Raw genomic sequence first — 12,828 nt, forward strand, 5'->3', positions numbered from 1 at the left:
CCATATTCAAGGTGTGGTCTTACTAATGCTTTGTAAAGGGGCATAATTATGTTCACTTCCCTTCCAGTTCAAAGCAAAGGAAAGCCTGTGTGCTTCTAGTATAAGAAACATTAAGGGTTTCATTCACAAAACACTAATACTTCAGCTACCTTAGCCCACTCTTACGTGAAAGGGTCTCTGGGAAGAGCATACAGTAACTATACTCTATGTTGCTTTAAGTGGCGATATGTTCATATTCATGAAAGAAGGGCCACAAAAAGGAAATTCTGCTTTACAGAACGCTTAGGCCTCGGCCAAGGTTCTGGCGGGCGGAGGCACGCTGTGGCTCCGGGGCGTGTCGGGGGCGTGTCGGCGGACGGGCCAGTGACGTCACGGAGCTGGTTCGCCCTCATTGGGCGAACCGCTCACGTGAACGGCCCTGCGCTCCGGCAAGCGCTTGATTTTAAAACTTCCTAAATACCTACGCTTCCGCGCGCTTGCGGACTCGTAGGCGAGCCCCTACTAAAGCCGCTCTCATTGCGGCAGTAGGAGCTCACTGGTAAGTACCAGCGCGCCTCAGACCATGCCCGAGGCCTTAGGAGTTTTAAAACTCAACATAAATGGCCATTACATTAATATTGGTCATAAATATTTCATAATATTACAGTACACACATATAATACCCTAAAGCAGGAGCGCTCAACTTCAGTCCTCAATGGTCATCAGCAGGTCAGGTATGAAGGATATCCCTGCTTCAGCACAGGGGGCTCAAACAAAATGACTAGGCCCCCTGATTGAGCCACCTGTGCTGCTCGGGATACCCTTAATACCTGCTCATCTGGTGGCTGGCGCTGAACACCACTGCCCGAAACCAACTCTTTAATGTGTATCGTCTCAAGTAACAAAAAAAAGAAAGAAGAACTTGCACTCACCAACAGCGTTTCCTAAAGCCTTCTCGTGTCTCATGCATTGGTGCTCAGATCCACCGCCCCCACCAGTGGCTTTCAGAGAGTACAGGAACAACAAGGGTTTGATCGACTCTTCCTTGTGGGCCCTGGAAAGTTGTGTGTTGTGCTAGAAAGCAGCAGATGTCTACATTAGATCTAACCCATTCTTTTTTATTTTTGTAAAATTTGCCAGACGGATTCTGCAATAAGAGCGAGCTCAGTTTATTCTTTAATATATATTCTTGGAGTGCTGATCCAAAACCCTTGTCCTTCCTGTATTGTCTCAGGTAATACATTGATTAATTGAGCGGAGGTCTGAATAACTATGTGATTCACGAATTGGAAGCGGTAGATAGAGATATTCATACCCAGTAGAGAAGCAGAACACCAATGTACTGAATCATGCTGTAAAGCGCCATGTATTTGAACACACAGAAGGAGGTAATAAGAGCCGCCCGTCCTTCCCTGGAAAACAGAGTAAGGCAGTAATCAGGCGATGCGGTATGAAGCTGCACGTATTCACATTAAATGCTCTATAAAACGGAAGCCATATATCAAATCCCATCTGCATTACAAGATACCCAATGATGGGTAAATAACTGCTGACTAAGCCTAGTAAATATCATTCAGTTTCCAGAAGGAGAAAGGGACACAGAGGGAACTAAATTCTTCATATTTCAGCTCATTATAAATGGAATTTTGGACAGTGGATTTTGTTAAAGAGACGATAAGGTGACTAAATGAGGATATTTAACCTACAAACATTGAGGAATACACGATTACAGATAAAAATTATTTCATGAAAAAAAAAAGAAGCATTGTTGAGAAATTGTTTCCTCTGAATCCTAGATAAAATTATTATTATTTTTTTTAACATGAATCGTAGACAGTGGCGTAGCGTGAATCTGGCGATCTGCTCGCCGAGTGCGCATGCGCAATCGGCCTTTGCCTGCCCGGCAAGCTACAATCGCGCATGCGCAAGAGCAGTTGGCACTTCCCAATCGCGCATGCGAAGTCGGCACTTGTCGATCGCACAGGAGTAGCCGGCAAAGCATTGCCCGGGGCCTGCGCATATCCCGCTACACCACTGATCGTAGACAAAGATACTTAGACCAACTCTACCTGCTCTCCCTGTTATAATGCAGTTTTTTTGTATCATTGAACAGAACTCAATGGAAATGATACTAGACAATAACTTACTTCAGCAGCTGTGGAACACACTCAATATTGGGAGTGTTTGATGTGAAAGGTGAAGCTACAGACGCCTCCTGTTCCGATAAGGAAATCCCAACGTGAGCCATTTTCAGAGCCTAAAACAAAAATGGTCAATATCTTCTAAGCTGGAATTGCCTCAATCATCAACACACACGGTTCCAGAGAATCGCTGTTAATAGCGCAGGAGAAAACAGACTTAACCACACGTAGTACTTACACCACAGTCATTAGCGCCGTCACCGCACATGCCAACATAGTAACTACCGAGAGAAAGGACAGCAATGTGTACATTATATACGTCTTACAATAAAGAACAGCATATGTAACTATGTGTACATTATATACGTCTTACAATAAAGAACAGCATATGTAACTATGTGTACATTATATACGTCTTACAATAAAGAACAGCATATGTAACTATGTGTACATTATATACGTCTTACAATAAAGAACAGCATATGTAACTATGTGTACATTATATACGTCTTACAATAAAGAACAGCATATGTAACTATGTGTACATTATATACGTCTTACAATAAAGAACAGCATATGTAACTATGTGTACATTATATACGTCTTACAATAAAGAACAGCATATGTAACTATGTGTACATTATATACGTCTTACAATAAAGAACAGCATATGTAACTATGTGTACATTATATACGTCTTACAATAAAGAACAGCATATGTAACTATGTGTACATTATATACGTCTTACAATAATAATAAAAAATTCTGAATACAGTCACCAAAAAAGATATTTAGAGAAATTATCGGTGCCTGATATTAGGTCCTCAGGAAGAGAAATGCCTCTAATTGCCGTTACCGCAGCAGTCTGTGCTGAACGCCTTTCTTTGGCATTTATTTTACTTTCATTAAGAGATCGTTCTAGCCATTTCCAGCAAGGTTTTTATTTTTACAATCTGATGCTTCGTTCGGGAAATATATATAAGCATTGAAATATTAAGTGTCCGGGAAGTTAAAATGGAGCTCTCTCCAGAGCAGTTGAAAGTCTATCCTGGTAAAAGTAGAGGCCAGAGGTGAAGAAAATCAGGATTAAAACAAATGTTTATTAAAAAATATAGAGAGGACCTGCTCAGGAACCAAGATACGAACATTATATCATTATAACATTATATGGGTTAAACTCATATAGGTTTCTCAAAAGAACAGTTCCTGCGCTCCTTCCAAATTAGGCTAAATTATACAAGTGACGTTTACATTTAGATCCTAAGTCTGGGGATCATTAATTTAACCCCTTCAGGGCACTTTCACATAGGGCAATAAGAAATTATATATATTTAGTGTAGGTACCTGCTAAATAGACATTACCATGAAGAGGTTGGCAACTTGAATCATGTTTTGATCAAAAGATGCAACCAAATGACTCCTTTGTTACCAAGTGAGAGGGTTACAGGCACACAGAAATCATGGTAATACAGGTAATCTGCCGGGGCTCATGGAGATGGGGGAGATCCTGTGCCACCCCAGAGAGATCACAGAGGAGGAGGAAAACAGCCGGGCACACGGTCTTACAAAAGGGGCGGTTTAATAGCAAATGCAATGTTTCGACTGCATAAGGGGTCTTTGTCCAGGTGAGGGCCTGCTATAGTATAGTATATTTTATCCCAATTTGGTAGGAGCGCAGGATCTGTTCTTTTGTTTTCCATATATGTACGGCCGATCCTTTTACTGCAGCAAACTCCTAAAGGGAGGAGTGCGGTAATATCCAATATACTCCATATACTGTGTATACACATACACGTGGTGCGGTAATATGTACATATATATATATATATATATATATATATATATATATCTCGAGGTGCTGATACATTAACAACCAAGAATAAGAATCACATAAAAGTGAAATCTATTATTACCTACATTTTAAAAAGTTGATTAGTTATTGGAAGATTATTATAGTGCCAGGGGTGTTTAAAGGCTATTTCAATGCTCCTTGAAAAGTTATCAATTATTACTCAGATAAAACTGATTTCTTTGAGTTGCTCTCCGGAAACCTACCCTAATTTTTGAAATTCTTCCACAAGACTCGATTTCTGCCCTGGGGACATCCGGGCAAAAACGGTTCCATTTATCAGTAGCTGCAGAGGACAAAATTAAGCAAATTGTTTTAAACATGCTGCAGACATGTCCTGAAATAAGAACACGTGTACTCTGTGAGTCAGCAGCTCGCTATCCGCTCCTAACTACGAGGCCTCTCGGGGAAAGCATGCCTCCTCATGACTTTATACGCCCACAAGACTTCTTTATTTTTATTCACTGACACAGGACGCTTTGCACACGGACCATGAACCAGTGGTTAGAATTTCTAATGTATTGGGATTTATACATCATTACTGGGATTTGAGATGGGCGACTGTGTCAAAATTCTGTTTGCAGGTTTTTTTCTTGAATTTGTGGAAATAATCTTTTTTTTAATATTGGAATATTCTTTAATTTACAAGTATTCTTTTTTTGGATTTTTGGGAATTTTCAAACATTCTCAATTTATTTTTTTTTCCTCTCACATTTTTTCCATTTTTGAATTTTTCAAATATTCATTTTTTTAATTTATTTTTTTAAACCTAGTGGCAACTTTTCCCAAACTAACAAAATGAGCAGATATTAGAAAATTAGGGGAAAACGCCATATTCGCAGTGAATACAAATTCTAATTGTATTGTATTGTATTGTATGTCTTTATTTATATAGCGCCATTAGTGTACATAGCGATATACCTAATCATGAGGTATGTACACGTGAGAGTTACCTTCTGTAGCAAATTGTTAAAATGCTTCAGTACTATTTCATACGCATTTCCACTCATCGCAAAATGGTAATTATGTATTTCTTCTGCAGATTTGGATAACTGTTCAATACTGATACAAATATCCTAGAAATTAAACAGAATGACAAAATTATGATTTCATTAGCTGAATAAAATGGGTCATATGAAAATGAAAATATTCTCACCTTCCCATGTACAGAGCATACTGTTAACAATTCAACGTGTGCAATGGAAGATACATTCAACAGCTGATCATTATCAATAAGAATGGAACAGCCATACATTACATATCTAGGTCAGAGACTATTTATTTTTAACACAACATGATGCCATTTTCTATTCTATGCAAGTGATTCATTTGTAATTGACCAATGTGAGTTTAAGAAGGAAGAGAAGTTAGTTCTAGGAATATATGTTCTACAATTCACATACAGTATAACACGTTCAGTTTCCCCAAATTGGATGGTAGTTGAACTTCTAGGCACAAAAACAAGCCCGTTAAATTATTATTATTTTCTAACAAGAAAGTATTTCTCATTAATAGGTTATTTACTTAGTGCAGAAAACATTTAAAAATCAAATGTGTTTTTCTGTTATTTGTTGACCCTTTGATTGCAAGGGGCTTGCAACATTAATACAGTAAATTGTGTCTAATCATTCTGTGAGAGAAGGTGTCAGTCTGTATTACAGAGCAAGTAAAACTCACACCCTAAAGGACTAACTGATGGTAAAAACATGCAAACGTTCAAACCCAAGGTCGCCCCGGCTTCGTGTGCTTGGTACTCGGGATCCTATACCCAGACTTCCTGCTTTCAATAGCCCAGACACCTCACCCCTTAACTTATTCCCAACCTATTTACATTTCCTTATTTGCATTCCTGTGTTACACAAACAATTTGCATTACACATAGTAACATATGTATATCCAGTCTTACTTTAATAGGAGCCTGGTATAAATACGTCATGCTATTTCCATTCCTTTTGAGAAATTTGGGTGGATATGAGTAATCCTGGCCATTTGCACTTTTTTAACATCCGTTAGCTATTGAAGGTATCACGTTGACATTACTTTTATGTCTGTCTATATTAGGTCTCCAGACAAACCTACCATCATTTCATAAGCCTTTGGTTTGCTTTCTTCCATCAGTGTCCATGTGACAGATGCGGTGGCAGATTCGTTGGGCTCAGTAGCAGTAACCAGAATGACCCTGCTGCTTTCAGATATCATTCCAGAGTTTCTGGCAACAGTAACAGCTGTCTGAAGATTGTCTCCTGCAGAGCAGATATAGTACCTTACTATGTATCACAGGCATGACCTGCACATTACATTCAAGTGTGTCATTTGCTACAGTTGGCATAATAGAACCTCCTTTCAAAGAACTCCATTCACCCTATGTCCCCATATACTACAGGTCCCTGTAGCACAGAAAAGCGGTATAATCTCCCGCTGTGCTCCCTCTTGTATTAGAAGTTGGTAAAGTGCAATTGTGATACAATTCAGTGGAAAGAAATTGTGTTTCTGGTTACACTAAGAAAGAGCCATTAGTTTGTTAGAATACCTGTGATCATAACTGTTCTGATCCTTGAACTATTCAGCTCTTTTAAGACTGGTCCGGTTTCTAACTTCAGTCGGTTTTCCATTATTAGCAGCCCAAGGAAGGTCAGATCTGATTCCACCTCCTCCCTTACAACAAAGAGGAGGCAATTAGCAATATGCACTTCAGGGCGATATTTCAAGCCGTCATGCAAGCCAGAGATGAAAGGACTGGGATACCCTATATTTATTACATATACAATGGAGTTAATAAAAGCAGGGGACACAGAGACACCGACCATGCTCTGAATGAAACGTAAGGCTGCGGCCCCGCTGCCTCCGCTCCACGCGCGCCCGTGAGGCTGGAGACGCGTGCAGCCGAGTCCCCCGGTCTGCAGGGAGCTGCAGGGGGAAAGACAGGGAGGGGGCGTGACTGGGGAATGACGTCACCCGGCAGGTTTGCCCTCATTGGCTGAAATGCCGGGGGGCGTGGCCTAGCGCTCTGTCGCCCATGCCATCTCCATTTTCAGGTGCTCCTGAAAAACTAAACCTAAGGCCAGGTCCCCGCTGTGGCGGACGCTGCAGGGACAAGAGCCGCCCCTCAATGGGGCCGGGCCCGCGGTGATGGGGGGGCCGCCGCGTGCCAAGTTTTTCAGGAACACCTGAAAATGGAGATGGCCATGAGCGCTAGGCCCCTCCCCCCGGCGGTTCAGCCAACGAGGGCGAACCTGCCGGGTGACGTCATGGCCGCGCCCCCGTCACTCCCCCCCCCCCGTCTTTCCCCCTGAAGCTCCCTGCAGACCGGGGAATTAAGCTGCAGGCGCCGCCAGCCTCGTGGGCGCGCGTGCAGCGGTGGCACGGGGGTCGCAGCCTAGGGTGAGAGCCTTGGATAATGTGTGGAAGTTCTTGTTTTCTAAAAGGATAGTGGATCCACTGAATAGTCCCAAAAAGAGGTGGTGGGAGTTAATACGGGAATTCAAAGCTGCTTGGGAAACACATAAATGTCTCCAAATATGGGAAAATGTCCAGGCGCAACAATGCGCGTGTCCGACGTTTCCCAGCGTTATCTGCTGCAATACAGGCATACCCCGCATTAACATACGCAATGGGACCGGAGCATGTATGTAAAGTGAAAATGTACTTAAAGTGAAGCACTCCCTTTTTCCCACTTTTGATGCATGTACTGTACTGCAATCATCATATACGGGCATAACTGATGTAAATAACACATGTGTAAAAGGCTCTATAGTCTCCCCGCTTGCGCACAGCTTCGGTACAGGTAGGGAGCCGGTATTGCTGTTCAGGACGTGCGGACAGGCGCATGCGTGAGCTGCTGTTTGCCTATTGAGCGAAATGTACTTACTCGCGAGTGTACTTAAAGTGAGTGTCCTTAAAGCGGGGTATGCCTGTATTCAAGTTTAGAAAAGAAATGCACTTTAAACTAAAATAATTTTTGATACTAGGAAACAAAAGCACCCAATTTGATAGCACTCGTTGTATATGATGATGTAATGGTGAATTACTTAAAATCTAATATTTTATTAATCTCAATTAAAATAGATGTCAAAACATTGAAAGCAAAAAACCAACTGACATTGGTAACAAAACACACAAAACAGACAACAATACTTGATACTAAAACTGAAAACTTTGTAAAATAATTTTTGTCAATCTACCTAAGAAATGTATGTATATGTCTTTATTTATATAGCGCCAACAGCGTACCCTGCACTTTACAAAGACCACACAGTACGGGGCATTATAATAATACAATAAGCGCAACAAAGTCAGACAATGGGAAAGGAAATCCCTGCCCCACAGAGCTTACAATCTAAGTGGTCCGTTGGGAGCGTTACAGAGACAGCAGGTGAGGGAATAAGTGCAGTAGATAGCAGTGCTTGGCCACAATGGGTGGTAGGAGTGACTGTGTGTGTGGGACAGTAACCCTGAGTGCAGGCTGTTGAGATGCTTCTTTTGAGAGGTGAGTTTTAAGGTTGGTCGGTATTGAATTAGATATGTTAACACCATTAGCAGGGAAAGAGGTGGCAGGGAAGCGTGGGTGAGAGCAGGTGTGTATATTGCTGGGTCCAAGATTAGGAAAGATATCCCCAGCAGCGAGAAGGAGCAGGGAGAGAGGAGGTGAGAAGAGGATTTGAGGGGGTGCTTTTTATTGAGGGGTGAGGAATTTGTTGACAAAGAGGTGTATACATAGTGGTGCAGTGTCTGAGCACAGGCATAGGTGGAGGGAAGAAGAGAGGATGAAATCTGGATAGAAGGTGAGTGGGGAAGTTGGAAAGAACAGAAATGTTTACAAAGGAGTGAGGAAACAGCAAACACAAAGCAATTGGAAGGCATAATGAGATGCAGGGAGAGGTAGGAGGAGAGAGGTCCCAGGTATTGGGGAGATGAGGAGTAGGTGGTGAGTGAGCAGGTGTATAAATCAGGCCTAGGAAGGCATAATGAGATGCAGGGAGAGAGGACGGAGGGAAGAGATCCCAGTTATTGGAGATGAGGAGTAGGAGGTGAGAGAGAGGTGTATACATCAGGCCTGGGAGGGTATAATGGGATGCAGGGACAGAGGTAGGAGGGGAGAGATCCCAGGTATAGGGGGAGATGATGAGTAGGAGGTGAGCGAGAGGTGTATAAATCAGGCCTGGGAGGGCATAATGAGATGCAGGGAGAGAGGTAGGAGGGGAGAGGTCCCAGGTATTGGAGGAGATGAGGAGTAGGAGGTGAGAGAGAGGTTTATAAATCAGGCCTGGGAGGGTATAATGAGAGGCAGGGAGAGAGGTGGGAGGGGAGAGATCCCAGGTATTGGGGGAGATGAGGAGTAGGAGGTGAGAGAGCAGGTGTATAAATCAGATCTGGGAGGGCAGTGTAGCATTGAAGATTAAGCAGCAGCTTACAAAGTGAGGCTATAAATGTTTACACATTGGCAGACCATTTAGAAAGCCAAGTTCTCACAGGTGCAGAGTTGTTGATAAAGGGTCGAGTCCAAATCCTTAGGTATACTTCACCTCCAACTTGAACTCCACAGACACTTAAGATGTTACATCTGGCACATCTGGCACAGCCAAGATACACTGACTTAAACACTCTAAACAGATACACATAACTAATAATTAAGGGACGGGTTTTCCTAATCAACTCAGACAGAGGTACCAAGGAAATTTTAATTAGATAAGTTCTGTTGCATTTGGGGTTAAAATGATGATGATTGATGATAATTAATAATAATCTGTATTCTATTCTCCCAATGCTACTTCACAGTCACAAAAAGGGAATCAGAAGAAAATATTTAAGGTTATAAACCAAACACAAGGAAGATACAATACAAGATGGGATGGTGCTGTAGCTATTAAATGCCGGACAGGTTGTGGTTCATTAAGTAAATGCCTGGGGAAACAGGTAGGTCCTCAGTCTCTTTGTATAGATCCCCAGAGAGGGGCCTCTCAGACTGTACGAGGCAGACTATTCAAAAGAGTGGGAGCAGCGTGGCTAAAAGCTCGGGCCCCTACAGACGTCAGAGAGATTCTGGGAACTGTTAGGAGTCCTTCATCTGTAGATCGAAGGGAGCGAATGGGAGTCAGCCAGTGCAGAGAACGGAGAACATGTGTCATGTGACAAGAACGGGCCTGGTTTGTTAACAACCTGGCCGCAGCGTTCTGCACCAGCAGCAGGCAATGCAGCTCTTTTTCCAGAAGACCCAGGTAGAGCGCACTGCAGTACTCCAGGTGAGAGGACACAAAGGCATGGACAAGCATCATTGGGCGGGAGCAAGTGCTTAATTCTGGCTATGTTCTTTAGTTGGAAGAATGACGATTTGATCACCATGAACACCTGATGTTTAAGAGTCAAGTCACAGTCAAGGACAACACCAAAATTCCACACACGGACAGAGTTTAGCAACTGGGAGCTCCCAAGTCTAAGGCCAGTGTGTTGACCGAGCTGAGACATGTTGTCTTTCGACAGTGAGCATCCACCACTAGCACTTCTGTCTCATCAGGATTCAACCTCAACCAACTGGCACTCATCCAGTCTAAGAGCTCAGATAAACATCTATTGAGGACTCATGATGAGTCCTTAGTCCCTGGTGCAAAGGATAAGTAGAGTTGAGTGTCATCTGCATAGCAGTGATAACCCAGGCCATGCCGCCTGATTATGTCATCTAGTGGCATCATGCACACTGCGAACAATATAGGAGATCGGATAGAACCCTGTGGCACTCCACGTGACAGGGGCATCGGTGCAGATGAGTACTCCTGAAGATACTCTATGTAACCTGCCAGTGAGAGAGGATATGAACCAGCTGAGAACTGTGCCACCCAGTCCACAGAAATCCTTCAGGTACTACATTAAGATCCCATGGTACACAGTATCAAATGCTGCAGAGAGGTCAAGGAGATCGAACAGTCACCTCTGTCTCTCACCATCAGGAGATCATTAAGCACACAAACCAGAGCTGAGTCAGTACTATGCCGCCTTCTGAATAGAAGAATTCAACTCGGACATACCAAGGAGATGTTAAATTAAGAAATAATTTCATAAGCATTTGATTTGAGTTGGGCAAAAGTGTCAAAATTCAATTCGTAGTTTCCCCCTTGAATTTTCTAAACAAAATGTGAAAATTCTCATATATTTTGAATATTTACCATTTGTTTTATAGTTTTCTAATGTTCTCAAATTTCTGAATATTCTTCCCATTTTGCTTCTCCTAATCGGCATTCCCCTTGTCTGCCTCTCCCAACTCCAATCCATCCGTAATGCTGCAGCCTCCCTCACCGCCCCACTTCTGCTGCTGCCCGATGCTGATCCCTACACTGGCTTCCCATACCCTCTAGAATAAAATGGGAAATCCCAGCTCTGATTTACAAATCTCTGCCCTCCCTCTTACATCACAGCCCTCCTCCCCAAATATATTCCTGAGTACCTCCTCTATTTTTCCCATGACATCCACCTCTACACCTGCCTTATTTCCTCCTCACTCCCGGCTACAAGACTTCTCCTGTGCTGCCCCCTCTCTGGAACTCCCTACCACGCACCATCAGACTCTCCCCCAGAATAAGGAAAGAATATCTTACATAAAGGTTGGTTAAAAGGTAATATATAAACAAACCGTGTATTTGTTTCATTGCATCAGTTCACATGGATTACTCTGCAGTAAAAATACGGAGTAGCTCTCAACAAAGCCATAAAATGCAAAATGATTTACAGGTTTCCTAATGTTATTTTTTAACACAGAGATATTTTAATACATGTTGAAATTCTATTAGATCCAACAAGTGACTGCGCTCCTGATAACTTGCAAACAGTTCATCAATTTCCTTACCGCTTCAAACTGGCCACACCCGTGTGCCCTTTTATTTCCAGTATTTTATATGCCAATGCAATGACGCGGAATCCCTGCTGTGTGTAATGCTTCAGCTCATCTAAAAAGCAGATGGGTACTGTTGACAAAAATAACAATATATTAATTGTAATGATCACTTTATCCCATCCCCACCCCCAGCTCTCGGATACTGTACCTAATAATGTAATATATGCTGCAAAGTGTATGAAAGAGCATTACCAGTAATATCCAAGCCCTACATGCAAAGCACCCAGACGGCAGATTTGGAATCGTTCTGATCCCCATTGGCCACGATTATCCTTTTTTACTTTAGTTATTTGACAAGATTAGTTAGAATAAGTACTTCCCATTTTAACTCTATTGGGATACAATGTATAGTGCTTAGCACAGAGCCCGGAAACCTTCCATACAACTCGATGTACTTTTGCCGGCTTGTATACCCTTTGCGCTCTGGCTAAATACCCAAGTTTAACTCCTTTAAAGAGTATATACCCCTTTGTAATATATCCTGAGAAATAAATGGGAAACCTGAGTCTGGCCGGCAAAGTGAGGTCACCATCTCTGGGGCCCCCTTCATGTAAACTGCGTGTTCATCACCATCAAGAACTTGCGTGATAACGGACATCCGCTGCAGGGCCGAGGAGAATGGGAACTGCTGCAGGACTGCGACGCCCGCAACAGGGACCTGGAGAAACAGACGAGGTGTATTCACTATCAGCTGGAGGACCATGCTAGGGGCGGCCAACTCCAGTCCTCAAGGGCCACCAACAGGTCAGGTTTTCAGGATATCCCTGCTTCAGCACAGGTGGCTCAATTAGTCCCTGCTTCAGCACATGTGGCTTAATCAGTGACTCAGTCAAAGACTGAACCACCTGTGCTGAAGCAGGGACTGATTGAGCCACCTGTGCTGAAGCACTGATATCCTGAAAACCTGACCTGTTGATGGCCCTTGAGGACTGGAGTTGGCCGCTCCTGATCTATGCAGTCTGACAAACATTAGGGA

The 12,828-nt window shown here is 42.9% G+C and overlaps 1 protein-coding gene across 7 annotated transcripts in view; it reads right to left on the reverse strand.

Annotated features, from left to right (window-relative positions):
- LOC142466205 (putative cation-transporting ATPase 13A4) overlaps window positions 1-12,828 on the reverse strand; it is a 76,961-nt gene that overhangs the window by 13,354 nt on the left and 50,779 nt on the right. For 6 of the 7 annotated variants that reach the window (XM_075571090.1, XM_075571094.1, XM_075571093.1 and 3 more), the window contains 9 exons: window positions 12,354-12,510; window positions 11,805-11,922; window positions 6,501-6,625; window positions 6,050-6,213; window positions 4,924-5,046; window positions 4,177-4,256; window positions 2,359-2,401; window positions 2,127-2,236; window positions 1,295-1,391 (listed from right to left, as the gene is read on the reverse strand). In XM_075571090.1, the coding sequence (XP_075427205.1) occupies window positions 1,295-1,391; window positions 2,127-2,236; window positions 2,359-2,401; window positions 4,177-4,256; window positions 4,924-5,046; window positions 6,050-6,213; window positions 6,501-6,625; window positions 11,805-11,922; window positions 12,354-12,510 (1,017 nt within the window). Of the gene's footprint in view, window positions 1-911; window positions 1,054-1,294; window positions 1,392-2,126; window positions 2,237-2,358; window positions 2,402-4,176; window positions 4,257-4,923; window positions 5,047-6,049; window positions 6,214-6,500; window positions 6,626-11,804; window positions 11,923-12,353; window positions 12,511-12,828 lie in introns of all 7 variants that reach the window. The other variant, XR_012788088.1, reaches the window with a different exon arrangement.

This window comes from Ascaphus truei, chromosome 14 (genome assembly GCF_040206685.1).
Source record: "Ascaphus truei isolate aAscTru1 chromosome 14, aAscTru1.hap1, whole genome shotgun sequence".
Taxonomy (NCBI): domain Eukaryota; kingdom Metazoa; phylum Chordata; class Amphibia; order Anura; family Ascaphidae; genus Ascaphus; species Ascaphus truei.